This window comes from Stegostoma tigrinum, chromosome 27, assembly GCF_030684315.1.
Source record: "Stegostoma tigrinum isolate sSteTig4 chromosome 27, sSteTig4.hap1, whole genome shotgun sequence".
Classification (NCBI taxonomy): Eukaryota; Metazoa; Chordata; class Chondrichthyes; order Orectolobiformes; family Stegostomatidae; genus Stegostoma; species Stegostoma tigrinum.
Window position 1 is genome coordinate 9,663,930 of NC_081380.1, and position 25,899 is coordinate 9,689,828.

The window sequence follows — 25,899 nt, forward strand, 5'->3', positions numbered from 1 at the left end:
TAATTTGGCTCATGATGTGTGAACAGTTCACTACCAGAATTTATAAGAATGATATTGCACTGCGTAATCAAGTGAATAATTTTGCAACTGATTGAAATCAATGGGCAAGATTCACACCTGACAATTCAATTTTAAAAATTTATCAGAGTAAACAGCTAGGCTTTCAACTGGATTTTAATTCTGGTGGCTTGATAGTGTTTTCACTACAAGAATATCCTGCTATAGTACCCAGCATTTAATGTGCACTTGGAGCTGAAGGAGGAATGCACATGGTCATCTTGCAGTGATAGAGAACCCACGTTCTTTTAAGAAAAACTTTGGAACGAGCTGGGCTTAAATCTTGGATTTTCAGCCTTCTGACATTCAGCATACTTGAACTTGTATTAGTAAAGAACATACACACCAGTGGAGAATAATTTTACTCTCAAAATGTGTTTTTACATCAGATAACTACAATGCTTAGTTAAGGAATTTTTAAAAAATTATAAACCACATGGCCTGGAATCGAAGCAATTACAGTTTCGTTTTAAAATTGAACTAGAAAACAAGACCTTTTATCAAGAATGCAATTCTTTCTTGATCCCAAACACATCCCACTTTCTCTCTCAGATAATAAAATGAGAGGCTGGATGAACACAGCAGGCCAAGCAGCATCTCAGGAGCACAAAAGCTGACGTTTCGGGCCTAGACCCTTCATCAGAGAGGGGGATGGGGAGAGGGAACTGGAATAAATAGGGAGAGAGGGGGAGGCGGACCGAAGATGGAGAGTAAAGAAGATAGGTGGAGAGAGTATAGGTGGGGAGGTAGGGAGGGGATAGGTCAGTCCAGGGAAGACGGACAGATCAAGGAGGTGGGATGAGGATAGTAGGTAGATGGGGGTGCGGCTTGGGGTGGGAGGAAGGGATGGGTGAGAGGAAGAACCGGTTAGGGAGACAGAGACAGGTTGGACTGGTTTTGGGATGCAGTGGGTTTGGGGGCAGGGGGGGGGGGGGGGGGTGAAAGAGAGCTGGGCTGGTTGTGTGGTGCAGTGGGGTCTTTACTTCTTTCCTTTACTCCCCAATGAAATGCCAAATTAAAATATATCCTCTGTATTTTCTTTGAGATACAAGAACATTGTTGTATCTTAAAAAGGCAAAACAAGTGTGTGATGGATGATCCTTAATCTTTGAAGGAAACTTTTTCTATAAACATAGAAAAATTATGTATATTACAATGCCTATACAAATTTTGCTGAAATAGTACAGAGAAAACATTTTTCATTTTTGTACTGCTGACATTTAGCAAAAGGTTAGACAGAAAAATCAAAGTGCAGATACACAATTTGCCATTTTGCGCTTGCAGCATGCACAGAAGTAATTTATTGCAACAACATAAACACAGCAACTGCTGAACAGGAAAAGGCTGTGTTTCTCACCAACCATGATAGAAGTCCTGGCATTGAAAAGGCAATTTTTAAAATTCAAAAATCGACTTTGCGATCCAAAACTGACGGAAACCAAGGGAAAAGTTACAACAACAAATCAGAAAAAAATGGGTCCACTATTTCCAGTTCCAGAGCAGTGCAGACCTCCAATCTCAAAGCAATATCAAAAAAGTCTTCTGGAAAATATTTACCGTCTCACTTCCTGTAACATTTATGTATCACCTGCTACAATAAGCAATTTGCTGTTAGACTAATTCTACCCATGTAATCAACTGAGATAAAGTCACTACTTCTTCTCTCCACAAATAGTGTCTGACATGCGAACTTTTGTAGCATTTTCTATTTAGCCCTGGTTTCCAATTTATCAAGAGATTCAGCAAACCACAAAGCAATAAGTTAAGGGAATTCAAAAATTTTAAACCAGTGCAGAAATTAAAGAAAATGTAAAACTTTAATTTCTTTGCCAATAAATTGAAATCAACATAATAAGTTGCACCTTTTAATTTCTTTATTTCAAATGGCCAAATGTTCAGTATTTCTAACTTAGACAAACCAGACGAACTGAATTGGTCTTTATCAACCCCAACATTGCTACATTCCTAAAATAGGTGTCAAAGGAATCTCAACAGACAAGGTCAGCAAGATCACTGGACCATCAACACGGAGTTAACACAACAATGATTTAGGATAATTGTTATCTTTTCTGATCACTGCTGTGACAGAATTTCCCAATCATCACCTCAAGGGAAATTGGGATGGGCAATATATGTGGCAATCTCAGAACAGCGCTAATTGAAGTCCACTTTTTCAGCAAGAGACACAGGCAGGTGAAGAGCCAAGAGGAGACAAAGTGACAAGAATTGGAGAGAGTTCACGATTTAACAGAAATATACAAAGAAACTTTCCATTGCTTCCTAAATAGCACTTTATTCAAGAATAATCCCCACGCGATATTTCTTCTGATTCTCAATATTTCTAAACCATGTGGATCAGTACACAATATCGTCACAAAGTCATACAGTCATATAGCATTGAAACATTCCCTTTGGACCATCCACTCCATGCCAAACATATTCCTAAACTATAACTAATCCTAACTAGCACTTGGCCCAAATCCCTCCAAACCTTTCCGTGAACTTATCCAAATATCTTTTAAATATTGTAACTGTACCTGCATCTACCACTTCCTCTGGCAGTTCATTCCAAATACAAACTACCCTCGAGAGAAAGTTACCCCTCAGGTCCTTTCTAAAAAAAAACCTTTGTCCTCTCACTTTAAAAATACGTCCCCTAGTTTTGAACTACCCCGTCCGAAGGGGAAGACCTTTGCTATTCATCTTATCTATAACCATCAAGATTTTATAAACCTCTAAGTTCATCCTTCAACCTCTTCCAGTCCAGCCCAGTTCTGTATCCTCAATATCCAGCAACATCCTGGTACATCTTTTCTGAACCTGCTCCAGTTTAATAATATCCCTCCTACAAAAGGGTGACCAAAACTGCAAACAATACTCCATAAGAGGCCTCACTAACGTGCTGTACAACCTCAACATGGACTTTACAACTGTTATACTCAAGATCAGAGCAAGAAGGCATTTGATAAGGTTCCCCACAGCAGGCTCATTCATAAAGTCAGGAGGTATGGGATACAGGGAGATTTGGCTGTCTGGATTCAGAATTGGTTGGCTGACAGGAGGCAGAGGGTGGTTGTAGATGGTAAGTATTCTGCTTGGAGGTCAGTGCCGAGTGGTGTCCCACAGGGGTCTGTTCTTGGGCCTCTGCTCTTTGTAGTTTTTATAAATGACTTGGATGAGGAGGGTGAGGGGTGGGTTAGTATGTTTGCTGATGGCACAAAAGTTGGAGGTGCTGTTGATAGTATCGAGGGCTATTGCAGGCTTCAGCAAGACATTGACAGTGGGCAGAGCTAGGTTGAGAAATGGCAGACCGAGTTCAACCTGGATAAATGCGAAGAGATGCATTTTGGAAGGTCGAACTTAAATGCTGAATATAGGATTAAAGGCAGGATTCTCGGCAGAGTGGAGGAACAGCGGGATCTTGGTGTTCAAGTGCATAGCTCCCTCAAAGTTGCCACCCAAGTGGATAAGATTGTTAAGAAAGCATATGGTGTTTTGGCTTTCATTAACAGGGGGATCAAGTTTAAGGGCCGCAAGGTTTTGCTGCAGCTCTACAAAACCCACACTTGGAATATTGTGTCCAGTTCTGGTCGCCCATAGGAAAGACGTGGAGGCTTTGGAGAGGGTGCAAAGGAGGTTTACCTGGATGCTGCCTGGTCTGGAGGGCTTGTCTTATGAGGAGAGGTTGACTGAGCTCGGACTTTTCTCTCTGGAGAGAAGGAGGAAGAGAGGTGACCTGATCGAGGTGCACAAGGTAATGAGAGGCATGGATAGAGTCGATAGCCAGAGACTTTTCCGCAGGGCAGGACTGACTGCCACGAGGGGTCATAGTTTTAAGGTGTTAGGAGGAAGGTACAGAGGAGACGTCAGAGGGAGATTCTTCACCCAGAGAGTTGTGAGCGCATGGAATGCTTTGCCAGTGGTGGTCGTGGAAGCAGAGTCATTAGTGACATTTAAGCGACTGCTGGACATGCACATGGACAGCAGTGAATTGAAGGGAATGTAGATTAGGTTATTTTATTTTTGGATTAGGATTAATCCATGGCACAACATCGTGGGCTGAAGGGCCTGTACTGTGCTGTACTTTTCTATGTTCTATGGTTCTAACAAAGTCAAGCATGTTAAATATCTTCTTAACCACCCTGTCTACTTGTGGTATAAGTTTCAAAGAATTATGTACTTGGACCCTGAGGTCCCTCTCTTCCACAACCCTGGCATTAATTGTACAAGTCCTGTCCTTATTTGCATTACCAAAATGCATTACCTCTCACTTAGCCAAACAAAACCCCATCTCTCATACCTCAGCCCAGTGACCCAATTCATCAAAATCTCTGTAATCTTAGATAACCTTCTTCACTGCCCACTATACCAACAATTTTGGTATCATCTGCAAATTTACTAACCATACTTTTTACATTCTCATCCAAATCATTTATATAATGACAAACAAAAGTGGACGCATTTTGTGTTAACATTTACAAGTTTCACAATTCACCAAGTAACTCAGCATGAATGTTGTGAGAAAAATCTAGGTTTTAAAAATTGTTGAACATTAGTGTCCTATAGAAATCTCAAATTCAAGATACAGGCACAGAAACTAAGGTTGCTAAAGCTCCTTTTAATTAATCTTTGAAATCATACAAATCTGACACTCAAAGCTATAAAATAAAGGATTGTACTAACTTACAGTATTTGACAAAATCAGTTTGAAAATCCTTTCGGCTTCCAATGAAAGATCTTCCTCGCTCGGTCCCCACGACAAATATATCTTTCTCATATACAGCAATGCAAGCCACTTCAGCTTTTGACTTTGCAATTTCCTGGCACTGCAGGGAAATATCAATTAAGTGAACATTTTCAGACATTACAGAAAAATGTATTCAAGTACTCTTAAATGAAACACTTGCTATATCACTCTAACATTAATTTCAGTTAGGCTTTTGAGTGACAACGTCTGTAAAGTCTTGCTTCTCTTTTCTCATTAAGGTTGTTGATTAAAATACTGGACAAAGGTACTGAACATTTGAATGAATGCACCTAGAACTTATTTATCTGACTCAGCCTTAAAGAGCTTTTGAAACGTGATTTGCCCATATTTTTGCAGAATAGTACGCCTTCTAATATAGAGTGAAAATCACCAAAATCTGCCTTGCACTTGAAACACAGCATTTCACAAAATGCAAAAGCTCAGACAGTTATTTTAGTACTTCTAAGCTTTACATCATATTTATTCAAAACTTGGATGAAGAAATAAACTCAAATGTGCAATTAACACTAAATTAGAAGGCACAATGAATTATGCAGATGAGGACAAAGATTATGAAGGCATATAGGCCAAATAGCAAATGAGAAAAAAACAAATGAAGCTTGATGCAGAAATCCAACAATCACTCACTGTGGAACTAATAAAGGCAATTTGCAGCTTTTGTAAAAAAAAATTAACACCTGCTGTTCAAGATTTCCATGTGTACAGACTATTTAAAGCTAGTTTTCAAACCAAAAAAATGCTAGTGGAAAGTTGCCCAACACCACTGTCTCTAAACAGTTGAAATTAAAGCATGACTTCAATTACACAAAACATTGGTCAGATATCATCCATAGCAATACTCTGTTTAGGGCATCAAAAAACTATATATGGGCATGGAGGTTGCTGCAGAGCAGATTAGCCAGAATTTAAAGAGTTAACTTTTTTTTAAAACTTGCATAAAGTCGATCTTTATTTGATGATAAAGGGTTTTTGATAAAATTGACACAGAGACTACTTCCTCTGCTATAAGAATCCAAAACCAGGAAGCCAAAAAGTGAAGCTAAACCATCAAGATTTGAAATCGTGCTTTTGTACAGACAGGAAATTTGGAATTCTCTCCCCAGAGAAGTTACTGACACATGGACAATTCAAATTACTTAAGGTCAAGGCAAGCAATTAGGGTGATACAAAGGAAAAGGCAGGCAACATGAGATTTAGGGCCAGATTGGCTGCTGGTATAATGATACAGCAGAACAAGCTCAAAAAAAGGTCCAAAGGATCTACATTCTCTTTTCCTAAGCAGATCCTCTAAGTGTATTGTAAAATGAATTTGGAGAGTTTTCTGCAAGTCAAGAGAAACGCACAAGAGAGCCAAGGATATCTCCAATAAAATGTAGATAAATACTGCATGATTGAAAAGCACAAAAATCTCAACACAGGTAGAAGTCACATATGTATGATTCTATGCACAATAACATCTGCATAGACTGGACACATGCAGATCAACTCCAGTAATAATCATACAACCAATTGTTAGTAATTATGTTAAATAATAGTGGAAGACAGCCTCACTGAGAAACCCTTTATTTCAAAATTTATGGTATTTTCAAATGAAACAAAAAAATCAACTAAAGCTATTACAGTAACAGCAGGTCTATATGCAGTCAAATAAAAAAGGAAGAACAAAGACAACAGGCTAACTTTATACTCTACAATTATAGCCAGCCCATTTTTGCAACAATATCCAACTTGTAGCAAAATAAATGCTCATTTTTCTCAATTGTCATTTACTCATGAGGTCATACACCACCCTACTCCTCACTGCCTCTCACAAACAAACTTATTAAAATAAATTAAATGTATGATCTAGTCATCTGGAAGACAAATCTAACTACCACGACTATCTAAAAATGCAGTAAAGTGAGCATGCTAAGCAATTCAAAAGATTATTACCCCAGGATTATATTGAAAACTACAATCCAAAATAGGTTGTTCAGATCCCAACTGTTCCATTTTGAACCTCCCAATGAGCAGTACTCCCAAATCCAAGTACTAACTGCTTCCAGTTACCAGTTTTTCTTCTTTCCTTGAGCATTTTTAATTTAAAAAATTTTCAAATGTTGGCATGATCGCAGATTCAATGAACTTTAGTTTTGCAATTCAGTCTCATAACTCTCAATGTAAGCAAGTTTTCTTGTTCATTTAAATCTCTTCACATTTGTGCCTTTGTTTGAAGAAGATCAATGCACCACAACCAACATATACTGCACTATCAAAATATTAAGTACACACCAGACCCACACGCGGAAGATACGCCTGTATTGAAATCCGTGGAAATTGAGAGTAATTAATGTTCACAGTCATGCTCAATTAAGAAAACCGAAGAATCTAATTTAAGACTGTCATCTGCATTATACTGGTTGCTCACCTCTTCGTCAGAAGGTTCACGGTTCAGTTCCATTTCAGAACCTGATGGCAAAAATCAAGTCTAATATTCCACAGTAGTATTAAAGGGTTGTTGCATCTTTTAAAAGATCGCATTTCCAAAGATGTGACAAACCAAGGCTCCATTTGTCTGTTGGGTTAATATAAACTGATTCCATAGCACTATTCTGAGAGGGAACAGTAATGCCCTGAATTCTGGCCACCATCCGTCATCCTACCTGCAGTAATTATCAGTTGTCCCTCAGTTCGAGGACAGCATCTCAAGTTAGTGCCTTGATTTTCATATGACTGATCAGCCTAATCCTTGATCTGCAGATTTTTGCGCACATGCATACAACAACCCATAATGTAAGGGATCCAGAGTCCTTTACTTCCTTGGCCATCACCATTCTGAATTTATTAAAGCACGGAGACTAAAAACTGCGATGTAGTTTGACAAACAAGCTGCCATCTCTTTGATGGTTGAAGACAACCTCTTCCCAGCCTTAAAGGTTAATGCAACTGTGATTCAGGATAACTTGAAAAGTTTTTTTGTCCTGCCTGAGGAAGTTAACCAGCTGAGAGCTGATGAGCAGAAGGATTGACAGTTTTTAGTCATTTGGACAGATTTTGCAGGACTCTTGCTGAAATGTTTGTGAAGCAGCCTTCATGAACTCCACTGTTTGTTTGATTGTCACTTCCTACAAGATGAAGCCCAAAACTGCGAGTACAATTCTAAACGCAGCTTTATGGTTTTATATAGATTGACCAAGAGTATTTCAATTTTCACATTCAAACATAAATATAACACTAGATTCCTGGGCTGCTTCAAACAGGTGAAAAGGCATTTTTACACTACTGTGAATTAAATCACTTTGATATTTGGATCTTGCACAGTCAACAGCATTCCCGAGTATGATTTACTGGACCTACCCCTTTTCCCCAACAGCAGCAGGAACAAACATTGTCATAAGCCTCTGAATCTACCTTTAGAATTATCTCAAAAACCAAAAGAACTGCAGATGCTGTAAATCAGGAACAAAAACAAAAGTTGCTGGAAAAGCTCAGCAGGTTTGGTAGCATCTGTGGAGGAGAAAACAGTTAACATTTCGGGTCCGGTGACCCTTTCTCAGAACCCGGACCCGAAATGTTAACTCTGTTTTCTCCTCCACAGATGCTGCCAGACCTGCTGAGCTTTTCCAGCAACTTTGTTTTTGTTTAGAATTATCTCCTTCACTGCTATAGCATGAAACCTGCAGTAAACCTGTCAAGTGGTGCAAAAAACATTTTGCAAATTATCTGTGGAATTCCCTGCCCAGTGAAGTGGTTGAAGCTACCTCGCTGAATGTTTTTAAGGCAAGGCTAGATAAATTTTTGAACAGTAAAAGAATAAAGGTTTACCATGAGTGGGTGGGTAAGTGGAGCTGAGTCTCAAAAAGATCAGCCATGATCTTACGAAATGGCAGGGCAGGCTCGAGGGGCTAGATGGCCTCCTCCCACTCCTAGTTCTTATTCGAAGACTCAAATCCCTTGAATCACAAAGTAAAAGTGCCTATGTAGCACAAGGCTGCTAAAATTCATAGGTTTGTTAATAAACAATAATCTTGTAAATTCCTAATAATTTACCATAGACTCCAGTGCTGACATAAGGAATTTTACTGCCAGAAGATTTTCAGCGCTGGAGGGTTCCTCCTGTATAATTGGTGAAGTTCCAACTTGTGCCATGTTTCCTGAGTATAGGAATAAAGGGAGAAGACAAGAATTCATTAAAATAATCATATACTCAGCAAAAACGCAATGCTAACTCCCAATCATAAAATTCAGGAAAAATGTACATCACTAAAATTAACTGAGCTACGATTCAATACGAATTAGGGTTATAAATTTCAGCTTGGCTCCCAAATGATGCTGCCAAAAATTAACTAACTGTTCTTAATATTTAATTCTTCAGAATTTCTAAAGTCATACTGAACTCAATACATTAACTATATTTCTTTCTCCACAGATGCTACAGGACCTGTGGAGTTTCTCCAGTATATTTGCATCAGATGTTCACAATCAAGGTGCATTTTAAGATTTATAAAAGGAATGCTTTGGGATTAATGGGATTTTATTTACATGTGGTCTACAATCTGACATTTCCAGTAATAACATCAGCTAGGGACATAGCAAAACTCAGAAAACAACTCATTTATTATAGACATCTTTGATTCAGTGGCAAAACAACTAAGCCACTTTGTAGAATTAAACTCTATCCCCCATTCACAAATAAAAGCACCCTTGTGAGACAGAGAGAGGGCAGAATAGGCAGAGAGTGAGCAAACAAGAGACAAGAGATACTGGAATGGAAAAGATAGCCTGGAGTTTTGTATTACTTTACTGACACACCCAGTTGTCCTACAGAAATTGGAACCAACTCAGTCAGGATAGACAGAGACTAAGTCCTCATGCACCAGTTGCTGAAAGTAAGCATGCAGATACAACAGGCAGTGAAGGGGACAAATGATATGTTGTATATAGCAACAGGGTTGGAGTATCGGAGCAGGGACATCCTACTGCAACTAGAAGGGGTACTAATAAGACGACATCTGGAGAACTGTGCACAATTTTGGTCTCTTTACCGGAGGATGGATGTTCTGGCTACTGAGGAAGCACTAATAAGGTGTACCAGACTGGTTCCCAGGAATAGTGGGCAGGGCGGGGGATGGCAGGGGAAGGTATGTGGTGGTTGCACTGACATATCAACAGAGACTGGATTAGTTATGACTATATTCAGTATGGTTAAGGAGGAGGTGGTGTGGAATCTCAGAAACCTATACAATTCTAAATGGCATTAACCAGGGTTAAAATGATGTTACCAATGACCTGGGAGCTCAAAACTAGGGGTCACAATTTAAGGATAAGGGGTAGGCCTTTTAGGTTAGAAATGAGGGGAAATATCTTCATCCAGACACCAGTATAAGCCAATGGAATTCTCTGTCACAGGAAATGGTTCCAGCCAAAATATTTATGACTTTCAAGAAAAACATATGTAAGATTCGTAAAAGTAAAGGGACCATAGGGTATGAGGAGCACACTGGAAGAGGGCACTGAGTTGGTTGATAAATTTCTACTAAACAGATAGGAAGAACAGCCTCCTGCACCACTTGCAAAATTATTTTTCCACTCATGCGCAGGTGTTCTGAAGAAACAAGATCGAACTCCAGAACAGAGTTGCTAATGCAACCTTCAGCACACAGTTCCCCATCCCTTTCAAACCAAGTTTACGCAATAATTAAAGTCACAAACTTCATCTCTCATTTCTTGAAAGCTTTCCAAGTTTCCTTTCCAAAGTCACATACATTTTCAGTAAACGGTAGGCAAGTCACAGCTCACATTATTGTTAACTAGTCTAAGAAGTCAAACGTCCCTTCAAAACTTTGATAAACCATTTAAATCTAGCATATCCAAATAGTTTCATATTCCAGTTGCTCATGCTTAAATATTGGAGATGTTCTGAATGAGTATAAATAAAGTTGGCCAATTCAAAAAGAACACTGAATGCTGCTTTCAAACTAAAAATATCTAACTTTTAAACAGTTGTGTAATGTGATTTTTTTCAAATTTCTTCCTTAGAAAAGAATCCAAAACCTTTAACCATTCAAAAGTCATCCATGATATGAAAATTTGCAAAAGACATTATCAGACAAGTACAAAATATACATATTTCTCCTCAATATCAATTACTCAACGACTTCTTCAAAAGGTACCACACCAGGTATAGTATTAGCAAGAGGTATAGGATCATAATAATCACAGTACACTGGGAGACCACTTGCTTCACTTAAGTCTACACCAGCTCTCTCCAAATCAATATAGTTCATTCACACTCCCTCCCTTCATCCCCCACCTCTGCTAGCCCTGCAAAATTTTCTCTTCAGATGTGTATTGTTATGATCTCATTTGAAAATACTACTGGACTGCAATACCAGATCACAAAGTGAAACCTCATCTGACAGACCTTTAGTCTTACTTTTGCAATTTGGTTATTGTGGTGATAATCACTGAACCTATTCATTAAAACCTGCCAAAGGACACAATGAAAATTTTACTAGTTGAGGTCTTATTACCAATCTGAGAACTAAAAATTAAACCTGACATATATTCAAGCTTCAATAAAGGCTCAACCTTTTACCAATTAAATTATTGTTTGGTTTGCACAGATAAACTTGTTTATTATTCCAGCATGTGTCTATTCACCCAATGCTATCTTCTTTAACATCTTTTCATAAAGGCCCTCAGACTGTTTTTGGAGCTCACAGTTCCACGCGAGAGAGTTCTTTAAACTCCTCTTACACAGCCTGGTATTTCTGCAGATTTCTTACTCACATTGAACCATTCAAAACTTCTTTTCTCCTGCCCAGTCTGCTGTGATGCTTTCTCCCTCAAATGACCTACTTCTATCTGAAAGAAAACTGCACACACTGACATGCTAGCTAGTTTACACTTTCTAAAAGGAAAGCACGTTATCTCCTTGTCTCACCAGAAAAGTTGGGTGGCAGACCATTCTTCCCCCTCAGTCATGCAGAACCTTCGGTCCAACTCGTCCATGTTGGCCAAGTTTCCCAAACTAAACTAATTCCACTTGCCTGCGTTTAGACAATATCCCTCTAAACCTTTCCTATTTATGTACCTTTCCAACTGTATTTTAAACGTAACTCTGTCTGTTTCTACCACTCCCTCTGGCAGTTCATGGTACATGTGAACCACCCGTGTGGAAAGAAATAGCTGCCCCTCGGGCCCCTTTTAAATCTTTTTCCTCTCACTTTAAAAATCCGGTCAGTAGTTCTGAATTCCCCTACCCCTCATGATTTTATAAACTTCTACAAGGCCACCCCTCAACCACCTATGTTCCAGTGGAAAAAAGTCCCAGCCTATCCAGCCTCTTCCTATAGCGCTCACTCTTCAGTCCCAGCAAGACCCTGGTAAATATTTTCCAAACCCTCTCCAATTTAATCAGATCTTTCTACTTCTCTTCCACCCTGTTCTGTAAAACACTGGATCATTCATTTTCTTTTAGAAAAAGCATGTAAATACATTTCCAGACACTATTGGTATTCTCAGAAATGAAACCAAGTCCTTTCTTTCTTACTTAACTCACTGTATACAAAAACAACTCAAATTAAGGCTATATATGGTTACGTCCGTGTTAGAACCCAAGTTTCCCAATAATAACACTGAATACTCTGAAGTTGACAATTTATTTTTTGAAGGGCACAAGTGCTCGTGCATACATACTATGCACTGCAGATCCCAAAGACATTGGCCAGAAAACATGCCTCTCAGTATCGTTTTTGGTTCAACTGCCAATCATATTAAAATGTTTCTGACTGGTTCACCCTGACAACTGAGATCTCCCCTCAGCCTCTTCTTTTCCAAGACTAAGCTTAACTTTTCCAATCTGTCTACTTAACTGAAGTTACTCATCCCCTGAGCCATTCTTGTAAATAGTTCCATCATCTCGCTAAAGGACAGTGCTCTGAATTAGACAATATTCCAGCTTAAGTCAAATCTGAGTTTCATAAATTTTCATAACTTTTTCTTCATATGTGTTTCTATTTGTAAAGCCAAAAATTCCTTTTCACCCAAAAATTTCTTTATCCATTGTCAGCCACAAATGGTTCCCATTAGCAGCTATTCATTCTCCCAGACTGACTTTTACTTGACTTTGTCAGCCTGTTTTTCTCTCTTGGTTCCACCTCCACTTATCGTTTACTCCTTCCCACTCCCCACCGCTCAATTTTTTTAAACATATATACTAACCTTTTCCTGGCTGCAACAGGGTTAGGGTTAGTCAGGTCTGAAGTGTTGCTACGTCTGAAGCATTAATTGTGCTTTCTCCCTACAGATGCTGCCAGACTTGCTGAGTTTTTAAATCAGCAATTTCTGTTTTTTGTTTCTAATTTCTCAATTAACACCTCCTTGACACCGTTAACAATTTGTATACATATTTACCCAAGTATCACTGTTCTTGCATTTCCTAATGAATGGAACCCTTCACATTCCCATTACTTCTCACTCCTCCAACCAAAATGTATCAATGCAGACTGGTCTACAGTCAAATCTTCATTTGCCTCAGATCAGTTCATTCTAGCAGTAGGCTTATGTCCACCTGGAAGTCTATCATTGCCATCCTCACGATTCACAATACATTCAAATTTTGAAGTGTGCTCTGTTCAACCATATCTGACCAGTAGTTTATATCAAGTAAAAGCAGTGATCCAACAAAAACCCTTCTGAAATCCTGTTGTACAATCTCCCTGAAACATGTGCCATGACCATCTTTCCTGCCATACTTTTTTTCTTCCAATGGTTTTAAAATTTGCTGCCATGTCTATTACGTGTCTCTATTAAAGGCCTTTTGATGTACAGATGGGCCATCTGAACAGCAACATCCCTTGTCGTTGCCTGATCTTAAAACAACTGTCCGACTGACTGTTAATTTGGATTCTTGATTCCTGGATATCATTTCTCAAAGCCTTTCCAACACTAACATTAAACTGACAGGAACTTCGAAGAAGGCTGGACTCAAAAAAATAATCAGTTTCCCTCTCCATAGATATTGCCAGACTTAACATCTTATATAGTACTCTGCTTTTATTTCAGATATCCAACATGCACGTAATTTTGCTTTTATTTAAATAAAAAGTTTACAATTTACTCTCAAACCCCTTGGTTGTGATACAGTTAGGAGGAGTGGCTCCATTTCCTTGTCTCATTCCTCCAGTGGTCACAAAAGATAGATGATATTGCCAGTTATATCAGACTAAATGTAACTGAGTAACAGACAGCCAGGTTCAAGTAACAAAGAATCACTTTATTATAATCAAAAAATCTTACTCAAGCAAACAGGCAAGGATTAGCAAACATTTTAAATCATGAAAATATATATAATTACCCTTCTTAATTAAGAACTGCCAAAGAAAGACTGAAATAAGTGCCAGCTTAAAAGCACTTGGCCAAGTAAGTTAAGATTCATGAAGAATTCTACATGGTCTTCCCAAAGGTTTGTCTATAGCCAAACTCAATTTGCACACAAGTTGTTTACATTAAGATACTTTATTAGAGATAGAGATAATGGGAACTGCAGATGCTGGAGAATCCGCGATAACAAAGTGCAGAGCTGGACGAAGACAGCAGGCCAAGCAGCAGAAGGGTCTAGGCCCGAAAAGTCAGCTTTTGTGCTCCTAAGATGCTGCTTGGCCTGCTGTGTTCATCCAGCTCTACACATTGTTATCAAGGTATTTTATAAGATCAATTATGGCTGGCTGAGTCACTTTTCTGAACACAGTGATGTAGATTCAGGCATCTCCTTTTAAAATTCCCTCCCTTAGCAGCGATGAAGTCTTGGAATGGATTTCAACTCAAAGCATTGAAGAGAGGGATGTCAAAGAAGGAAAACGCAAAGGCGATTGCTCCTCAGATAAGCCCTCTCAAAATCTATGCTCAAATCCAAGATTTTACTTTACCACAAACTGAATCACGTGACTTCCGAGTTGAAGTCTTGGTGTCCCCAAATGCAACATGGGCTACGGCAGCAATACAGAATTTGCTTTTTTCAAAATGTTCCAAAAAAATACAACATATATTTAAAAACGACATGAGGGACAACTTTACAATTTTGTTTTTACACAGAAGATGGTTCACATATGGCATGACCTTCCTGAGGAACTGCTGGATGTGGGCAAAGTTACAATGTTTAAAAAACACTTGGATAAGTCTATGAATAGGAAAGGTTGGAGGGATATGGACCAGGAGCATGCAGGAGGAACTACGTTTGTTTACACATCTCTATACACTCAGCTTTTGTATGTGTGGCTCAAAATTTGCAATTTTCCAGTCCGATACTAACCCCATAACACAACAGGATTAGAAGACTGAAGGTGGTATCTTTGACATTTCCATCTTCAGCATCCACAGAATCATTTCAGTCTTGGTGATCCACCAACTTTAAATAAACCAGATTTATAATATCTTTGTAATCATTTTTTGGCTAATAAATTATTTCTCAACTACCTCCTCATTCACTACAATTCCAAAGGATTTGAGCAAAGCATTAATGTAACATTGCAACCTGATTTTTGCTGCCACATACAGATTCCCCTTTTGGTCCCTGATCAGTTCCAACCCTTTACTTGCCAACTTTTTAAATGATTTATATACATATTGAAGACATTTGGAAGGGGCTCTTGATGCCCATTGGTAGTGTCCCAATGTCTGAGGCAGGAGGCCCAGAATCAAGTCCCACCTGTTTCAAAGGATGTGACATATCTCCCTAAACGGATTCAAAAATATCAAGGAGAGATTTGGATTCCCTTTCACATTAACATTTCAGCTCTTCTCATTCCCTCCCATTGCCTTTCTGACTACCCCTCTTAACTACCTATATTGAACCTTGATCAGCATTGCTAATCACATATCTATTATATACCCCTTTCTGTTTCTTCATCTTTCTCTCAATCATTCAGAGAGCTCTGGCTTTGTTGGTCCTACCAGACCCACTTTCTTGTGGAAATTCACCGTTACCTACCCAAACACACTCCCCTATAAAAAGCACACTGTTGACATACAACCTTGTATCAGATCAAGCTTCTATTATAAATTCTTAAATAAAAACAGGAATTGCTGGCGGAACTGTGAAAGAAAGCAGGGTTAACACTGAGTCCAATTACTCCTCAGCAGAACAGTTCTGATGACAAGTCAGTGGACTCAAAACATTAGCTCTGCTTTAATTCCACTGATGCTGCCAGACCTGCTGAGTTTCACCAGCAATTTGTTTTTATTCCAGATATCGAGCATCCATAATTCTTAAGTTTTATTTTATTTCAAGTTACCTGGGATAGATGCAATCTCAATTCACTAAAACTAACCATTTCACAATTAAGCACTCTCACTCTGGATTGCTCATTCTTCTCCACTACTGATCTAAATCTATTATGGACACTGTTTCTTTACTAACAATTCATTTGGCCCAATGGATTTCCCCGAACTAGATCCAGTAATGTGTTCTTCCTCGTCAGGCTAAGTTTGTACTGCTTGTAAAACCTCCAAACACTCTTTAGAAACTCCACTCTCTCCTGCTGCTTTACATTATCACAGTCAATATTCAGATTAAAAAAGTCCCATTACAGATTTCTCTACGTTTCTTGTAGCTCTAACTTCCCTGCAAAATCATCTCCTCTATACTTTTTCCAATAGTTAGTGGATTATCGAATTTATCCAGTGGAGTAAAAGTTATCTTTATTATTTCTTAACTCCAACCAAAATGGATCCTGTCTTGACACTGCCCTCCAGGGCATCATTTCTCTCCAATAATATTCTCCTTACAAATCAATGTTGTCACCTTTCTGGCTTTCTTATGTTTTCCATTTTTCGTAAGATTTGATTTTTTTTTAAAAATGAAACACCAAAACACAATGTTCCATTTAAGCGGTACAGATGTGAAGCCACACAACAGCCCACAGCATGCTATGCAAGAGACAACTGGCTGTACAGAAAAGCCGCCCAATTAAAAATGTGCCCACATGCAGTACACAACAAAGCTCGAATGGGACCACACAGGTCACACACACAGAAATAGAACAGTACAGGACCTTCGGCCCTTATTGTTGTGTCTACCTGTTATCTACTAACATCAATTCTACCCTGCATTTCACTATCTTCCATGTGTCTACACAAGAGTCACTTAAAAATCTCTTAAGTATCTGACTCCACTACCACTGCCGGCAGCGCACTGAACATGTCCACCACACTATGTGTGAAGAACCTACCTTTGACATCTCCCCATACTTTCCTCCAATCACCTAATGATTATGCACCCTCGTAAGAGTCATTTCCACCCTGGAGAAAAGTCTGACTATCCACTATCTATACCTCTCATCATCTTGTGTACCTCTATCAAGTCACCTCTCATCCTTCTTCGCTCCAATGAAAAAGAGGCCTAGCTCCCTCAATCTTTCCTCATAAGACCTGCCCTACAGCTCAGGCAGCATCCTGATAAATCTCCCCTGCACTCTCTCTAAAGCTTCTACATCTTTCCCATAATGAGGTGACCAGAACTGAACAGTGTTCCAAGTGGGGTCTAACCAGAGTTTCATAGTGTTACAGCATAACCTCTTAAACACTGCCAGAAGAAACTAGAAGGAAAAAGTCGTAATCATTTTTTTGCCCAGGTCTACGGTACACATGCCTACTCATACCTACAGCTAACCAATCCATTTTACAACACATTGCACTTAGATTTTCAGAAGTCATAGGTGGGATGCTACACAAATTATTGTGGAAAACAGAAATTCACTGCGTATGGGATAACATAATAGCATGGATAGGAGATGGTTCCCTGCTCACTAGCCACAGTAAGGCATGAGTAATTCATTTTCTGGTTGGTACGTTTTCAGCAATGGTGTATCACAGGGTAAGTGCTGGGACCTAAACATGTTTAGCTATCAGCCTTTTGTTATCAAGCATAAGTTGCTGATGATATAAAGATCAGTAGGAAAAATAAGTTGTGAAGAGGGCACAAGGAGGCTGCAAAGACATAGATAAGTGAGTGAAAAACATTTGGTAAATGAAGACTACCTGGAGAAAATGTGAGAGCACCCATTTTGGCAGGAAGAAGAAAAGCACATTATCCAAACAGATAACAGAATGCAGAACTCTGAAATGCAAAGTGATTTGGGTGCCGTACTGCATAAATCCCAAAACATTAGAATGCAGGTAAAGCAATAATTAGGAAAGCAAGCTGAACGTTATTAGTTATTGTCATACAAATAAAATACAAAGTAGGGAAGTTATGCTTCCATTACACAGAACGCAGGTGAGAACACATTTGGAGTAGTGTGTATAGCACTGGCTTCCTAATTTAAGGAATTATGTAGTCATATCGGAAGTAATTCAGATGTTGACTAGATTTATACCTGGAATGGTGGGTTAACTGGCTGTCAAGAAAAGGCTGGACAGGCTATACTTGGATCTGGAGTTCAGAGAACAACCAACTTGATTTAAATACAAAAGATCTTAAAGGGTCTTGACAGAGTTAATACGGAAAGGATGTTTCCTCTGGTGGGATAATCTGGAAATAGGGGGCACACCATTCCAAGACACAAGACCTTTTCTCCTGAGGGTTCCGGTCACTGGAAGACTGGTTCCACTACCTTTGGAGAGAGTCCTTGAATTTTTTGGGGGCAAAAGTTGGATAAATTCTTGATAAACAAGGCTATGAAAGGTTGTTTCTGTCTGTCTGGAGTCATCAGATCAACCATACATGTAGATATGTGTCATGCAAGTCAGTGCATACTATATTTTTATGATGTTTATTTTACTCCACAAGTAATCTATTACAAAAATAGGTTGATTTTACAGAGAATATATTTAAATATTTTCAATGCACAGAAAGCAGCGATATAGCCAGCTTGTAGATCACTCCTTAATAATGGATAAGCAGGTGCCATTTCTACTTCATGCACTAATTCTGTCATGATGCTCCAATTTTTCCATCTCTGAATTTCTTTAGAACTTCACATAATTTCTTGCACCTTTCTGAATCTTCTTCCGTTAGGATCCTTATCTGAGACCTTACTATATTGCCTTAGTCTAACCCTGGGCAATAGCGCACTATATTATACTATAGTGCTGTTTCTCCCAAATCCTTGTATACCTTGCTTCTCTTTCAGAAGCTGATCATCAGCACTTACACCCAAATCATATATTAACAGTGGTAAGATTGTCAATCAGTCCAGAATCACCAAAAGCAGCATTATTTTCCACCTCCAATGAATGAATCCAAACAGATATTATCTAAAATGCCTGCATTGTCAGCTTGGGAGGGATGCATTACAGGTATATTGTCTGAAAAGTGGCAACCTCTTGACTAAGTCAGATTTCGAATCTTCCCTGTTTTGAAAGAGAAAAAAAAAATCAGTCATAACCATGATGCAAATACACTGATGATCAAGCCTATTATCCAATCACACATTTCCAACGTTGATTCAACTGTAAAAATTGCTTTTTTTGTACTATTATCCAACGTGAAAAAAAATTCCCTCTAGGCTGAATTCAAAGTAATATATTTATTTCAAGTGAGAAGATTATTTCTACTGCCGCCTGTTCTAAATGGCAAATGAGAGTTAATGCTGAACTATTAAAAATCAGAATTAAAAAACTTTTTCCTCAGACACCCAGATACAGACAAGTCTCTGCAGAAAAGTTGGAGACAAAAAAAAGGGGAAAAAAAAAAGCCCTATGAGCCATGGATCTGAAAACAAAGGATAAGACATGATGCATAGTCGTAATACATCGGATTGCCAGAAGATTCAATTGAATTATTGACAGCCAGAGACTGATGGAACTGCATTCAGCTCCAATTATCATGACCCTAGGTTTCTGTCTTCAACAATTTTGGTCACAGTCCAGGTTTCAAGGTCGTCAAAAGTATTAGTATTAGAAACTTTATCAGGTTTGCAGAATTTCTACTGGGAAAATTGGTTCAGGAGAGATTCCTTCATTTTCAGGGGTGTCTTCCTTCCTAGCTTAGGTCTGTAGAACAAAAAAAAATCCATACACAGAAAAGGTTGCTAGGCAACAAGTGGCATACAGCCTCCTCCCCTCCATCTTTTCAAAGCCTGGTCCGTCTGTGATTAAGGACCATAACACTAAGCTATAATCTCCTTGAAAGCTTTCCTTGCCTTCTCCAAAGTCAGTCGATATTGCCCCCTTCCAACGGCGGCTTACAGCATATATTAAACACTTAATTTGTTGATGAAACTTAATGGAAAAACCCTTTCCAATCCAGAAAACGTCCAATCCATTCCATGTCTTCCAATTTTTCCGATATAAAATTACCAACAGACCGTAATTCAATTAATAGCAGACATGAAATTATGCAAATAGATTTCATTTTAAAGTCTGAAAAAAAATGCAAAAAAAAAGAATGAAGAAAGTAATAAGCAGGGCTGAATCCAGAGCAAGCAGCTATGCGTTTTGACACCTCATTCTTTCAAGCCTATCAGAGACATGTCATTTTGTTCCTTTTCTAACCCTCCCCACTACACTTGCATTTGTTAAGATTTTTTTAAGACTTCTTAGTTCTGATGAAAGATCAGTGACTTAACCTGTTCAATGTTGCCAGCATTTTCTGCTTTAATTCCAAATTTCCAGTATCTGAAGTATATTACTGTTCTATCATCACTATATACAAGCAAGGTGATTCCATATTTTGCCCACATTAAGCAGGCAAGCACTTTGGGGTATGCTACAGATAAACCTGCTTCTATACTGTAGTGGGTATCACATTCACCTTATACGCGAAAAGTGTGTGGTTCAAAACCAAGCAGAAACAGTGCTGGTGCCTTATCCAGACAGCATGGTGGCTCAGTGGTTAGCACTGTTTCCTCACAGCATCAGGAACCCAGGTTCAATTCCACACTCAGGTGACTGCCTGTGTGGAGTTTGCGCATTCTGCGTGGGTTTCATTCAGGTGTTCCGGTTTCCTCTCAGTTCAAAAATGTGCAGACTAGGTGGATTAGCCACGGAAAATGCAGGGTTGAACGGGATGTTTGTGGGTGGGATGCTGCTCAGAGGGTCTGTGTGGACTCAATGGGCCAAGTAGCCTGCTTCAACGCTGAGGTTCTATGATTGATAACAGCAAGCGCTGGAACTATGGCAGTAGGCTAGAGAGAAAAAAAAAGAAACAAATGAGGAGAGTGCAGCCAAGGTACTTATGACACTCAAATTTATCATGACTAATTTATGGTCAAATTCACTTATGACCACAATTTTCTGTTAGCTGACAATATAAAAGCTAACAGACAGCTAGGTACAAGACATCCGAAGCATACCAATAACTTTTTCCTGTCACAAGTAAGACCCAGACAACATGGATTCAATCCATAATGAATACTTTGCATTGGGCTTTGCAACGGGAAAGGACGTAAGCAAAAGCAGCAGGATGGAAGACCTTGAAACATTTGAAATTAATGAGAGAGGGAGAATGAGAGAGAGTTTAGCAATCTAAAAAGTGGATAAATCTGCAAGTCAGATGAGATGTTGCAGGAAGTGAGGAGGGATTGAGGCCCTGGCTGTAATTTTCAAATCCTCTCCGACCACAGGGCTGGAGGACTACTAACATTATCACATAATTTAAAAAAGGAATACAACAGGAAATTACAAACCAGTCAGTTTCAGTAACATTTATACAATTTGACGAAGAACCAAAAGTATCTGAAGAGGAACCAGAGTATACTTCATTGTTGGTGAAATTATTAAAAAGAATTGAGACAGGGACTAATTAAGCAGCGTCAGTGTGCATTGATTTGTTAAAACACACAGTCATGTTTGACAAATTTGAGAGAATTTGGGGAGGTAACCAGGAGAGTTGATGAGGGTAATGCATTTGATGCGGCCTACCTGGACTTCACAAGGCTTTTGATAAGTTCCCTCATAGAAGATTGGTCAGGAAAACGAGAGTACGAGATCCAAGACAAAAGGTGCACACAGCTTCCTGTAACTGTGACTAGAAGTCTGATTTTAGTGGAGCTCAGCAGGTCTCAATGCTGGACCCCTAGCTGTTTGTCATGCAAGTTAATTATCTGGAGGTAAAAGTATGGCAATATGATCAAGATATTCAGATGGCATGAAAATTGGGAGGGCACTAAATCATGAAAAGGATAGCTGCAAATTGCAGGGCATCTACCAGCCTGGGCAGGTGGTCAGAGCAATCGCAAATGGAATGCAACCCTGAAAAAAACAATTCAGATAATGCTCAAGCAAGGGATGAAATAATGAAATGGAGGGACCTTGGGAAGTACTGAAAATCAGAGGACTTTTGTATGGTATCCACAGAATACAAGATTGGGGAACTTGTGCTGGAACTATATTAAAAAAACTGGTTGTGCTACAACTGGAATACTGGGTACAATTCTGGTCTGGTAGGAAGGCTGTGATTGCATTAGTGCACACTGAACAGAATTACCAGAATGCTGCCTGAGCTGGAAGGACTGGCCTATGAGAAAGAGGGTGGGTAGGCATGAGTTGCAATCCTGGAAGCAAAGCATGAGGAGTGAGTAACACAGATTTAAGTAAAAAGGTAAAAGGCTAAAGAATGGCAAAAGAAAATTTTTTTTTCAACCAGAGGATGGTCAGAGTCTGGAACTATCTGCCTGAATGGGTGGTTGAGTCAGAGACTCTTAATGTTGAAGCAGTTGTGATTCATCTGTATGCTAAATACTCATTATTTTAGGAGATGGATTGGAGTAGTGGCATCAAACTGTTGTCTGTATGTCCGAGGGGGGGGGGGGGGGGGGGGGGGGGGGGGGGGGCAGGGGCGGAGGAAGAGGAGGGGAGCGAGAGAGCGCGCGAGAGAGTGTGAGAGATGAGAATTTGTTTAAATTGGGGGGAGTTTAGGAACCCCAGGTTCCCCTGCAACCACAGGAAGTGCCACACTTGCCCCCACACCACCATCCCAGGCCCCAGGATGACCTTCCGTATCAAACAGATGTTCACCTGCACATCTGCCAATATGGTATATTGTATCCATTGCACCTGGTGTGGCTTCCTCTACATTGGGGAAACCAAGCAGAGACTTGGGGACCGCTTTGCGGAACACCTCCGCTCGGTTCGCAATAAACAACTGCACCTCCCAGTCGCGAACCATTTCAACACCCTCTCCCATTCCTCAGACGACATGTACATCATGGGCCTCCTGCAGTGCCACAATGATGCTACCCAAAGGTTGCAGGAACAGCAACTCATATTCCGCTTGGGAACCCTGCAGCCCAATGGTATCAACATGGACTTCACAAGCTTCAAAATCTCCCCTTCCCCTACTGCACCCCAAAACCAGCCCAGCCTGTCTCCGCTTCCCTAACCTCTTCTTCCTCTCACCCATCCCTTCCTCCCACCTCAAGCCGCACCTCCATTTCCTACCTACCACCTCATCCTGCCTCCTTGACCTGTCCATCTTCCCTGGACTGACCTATCCCCTCACTATCTATACTCTCCTCTCTACCTATCTTCTTTTCTCTCCATCTTCGGTCCACCTCCCCCTCTCTCCCTATTTATTCCAGTTCCCTCTCCCCATCCCCCCCCTCTCTGATGAAGGGTCTAGGCCCGAAACGTCAGCTTTTGTGCTCCTGAGATGCTGCTTGGCCTGCTGTGTTCATCCAGCTCCACACTTTGTTATCTTGGATTCTCCAGCATCTGCAGTTCCCATTATCACTGATATAATCCCATTCAATCTATGTTTCAAAACCTTTAAATATATTTTATGTGTAAATAGTTTGATTTATTCTATTGTTTTGTTGTTAAAACCAAAAGCAGCATTGCTTATGTTTCAGTGAACAGCCACCTTGGTAAAACAATAAACAAAATGATTTGTCAGCCACAATTTCAGAATCACCCAGGACCAAAACAGCACTTAGATACTCATGTGCATTGCCACAGCCTCCACGACTATGGGTGAAGAGACATCAGATGAGATTATTGTAGTCTTAGCTTTGCTGACTGGCACAGACACAATGAGCCAAACAGTCTCTTTCTATAATCTAGTAGTGACCTAGAACTCATTGAGGGCAGTGGAAGAAGACAAGAATGGTGATTTCAAAAGGAAATTGAATAGACATTGCAGAGCAATGCTCCGTCTAAGCTGCAAGGCTGCACACACACGTAGCCAGTCGTACATTGCACACATGGTGATTTGTGTACCTACATATATAGCAGCAGTGGCTCCAGAAGGTCCCCTCAGAGGTCCACTCAAAAGAAAAGAAAATTAGGAGAAAATGCTGAGGAAATAAATCTAAAGCAAGCAGGAGAAAAGACTACATAGATCACCCAAGACCACAGAGACAGCAAAACTGACATCTCCACTTTTCAGCCAACAAGTTCAATTTGTGTATGAGTGATAATTCTCGTAATATTCTAAACAAAATATATATTGCATCCTGTAAGAATAAGATGTAGTGCACTATAAAATGTGCAATTCTTCTGATGTATTTAGTTAGCTAATGAGATTCCTTCAAAAATTACAACTGTTTAACTTAATAATTTACACCTGAAACTTTGATCTGTTTAAATTACAAAGCAAACGGCTTTATTTTCTTTCCTATAACGTTGCAGATATGTTCAGTGTTATTACTATTGTATAGAAAAAGATAACAAGCAGCATTTTAAGAACTAAGAAGTTACCATATTATAAAAGGAATACTATGAGCATTGTTACAATCCTAGCTGATATTATTACTGGATATGCCAAAACCCAGAGTTAAACCTGCTTGATAGATCCTAATGTTTTAGATTTAAACAGGTAGTGAGTTTTGAGAAGATTTGTAGCTCAGGCTGAGGTGCTGGAAGTGAGTTTGCTCGCTGAGCTGGAAGGTTCGTTTTCAGACGTTTCGTCACTATTCTAGCTAACATCATCAGCGGGCCTCCGACGAAGCGCTTGTGTTATGCCCCGCTCTCTATCTATCTGGTTAGGTTTCCTTGGGTTGGTGATGTCATTTCCTGCATTGGTGATGTCACCAACCCAAGGAAACCTAAACAGATAAATAGAAAGCGGGACATAACACCAGCGCTTCGTCGGAGGCTCACTGATGATGTTACCTAGAATGGTGACGAAACATCTGAAAACTAACCTTCTAGCTCAACAAGCAAACTCACATCCATTTAAACAGGTAGTTTGTCACTGAAACACACAATACTGTAGATTTGGTTTTATCACCAAAACAGAAGTTTATCACACAAAAAAAAATAAATACAACAAACCAAACTAGTCACGTGAAATATTTAAACATATTAAAACACACAAACAATTCCATAAATCCCAAAGTACCACTTTATACTGCTCAAGCACAAGAGACATCTCACTTTGGGTTTGAGCGACCTATGGCCTCAAATCAGAGTTTTGAGTATCTGATTGCCACTTCCACAAGCCGTCATATAATTCAGCATAGACTTTCTCAACTCAAAATAACCAATTCAGGCTGTTAACCAAACACTTCTGATCTGAAACCTTCAAAACTAAAACCCCGATTCAAAGAATACATAAATTTCTTCAAAGTTCTAAATTATCTCCCTTTCTCAAGAATAACCGTCTTAGATATACAGCTTCAGCTAATACTTTTGCAATGCTGCTAAACTGAAACTCAAAAGCTTTTTACAAGCTTTTGGAGTTTGTCCTATGCAAAAATACAGAAATTATTCGACTGTATTTTAAACTGAAAGCCTCATTCACAGCTATTTACTTGTTTTTGCTCAGAAGAGCTTTCAATGTTGGGGGGTGGGGGGGTATTCCCATTAGCATCCGAAGATCTCTTCCAGACTCTCTCGTTTTAAACAGAGCAAAAACCCAAGGCCACAAAAATACTGTGAAGTTAAATCTTCAAGCCCTTTCAGTCCAACACCCCAAACCCATATGCCACTACCTCAAAACCCAACTGTGAAATGTATATTAATACATAAAATCACACACTTTACATCACAACCTTGAACTGTCAAGTTTTAATAGTTAAGAAACTTCAAGAATAAAAGATTGCTTAGAAATATTAACCATGCACCAGAAAAAAAATTGGCCTTTGTTACTAAAAAAACTGAAAGAACCCTAGAAGTTAGAACCCAAGCTAAACAAATGATGCTAAATCTGA

General features: G+C 39.4%; 1 protein-coding gene across 13 annotated transcripts in view; it reads right to left on the reverse strand.

Annotated features, from left to right (window-relative positions):
* Positions 1–25,899, reverse strand: part of LOC125464498 (general transcription factor II-I-like) — a 224,658-nt gene that overhangs the window by 186,604 nt on the left and 12,155 nt on the right. For 11 of the 13 annotated variants that reach the window (XM_048556894.2, XM_048556896.2, XM_048556895.2 and 8 more), the window contains exons 2-3: positions 8,855–8,958; positions 4,745–4,883 (exon numbers count right to left, since the gene is read on the reverse strand). In XM_048556894.2, coding sequence (XP_048412851.1) covers positions 4,745–4,883; positions 8,855–8,953 — 238 coding nt within the window. In that variant the 5' untranslated portion in view covers positions 8,954–8,958. Of the gene's footprint in view, positions 1–4,744; positions 4,884–8,854; positions 8,959–20,561; positions 20,935–25,899 lie in introns of all 13 variants that reach the window. The other 2 variants (XM_059655202.1, XM_059655203.1) reach the window with 1 other exon arrangement.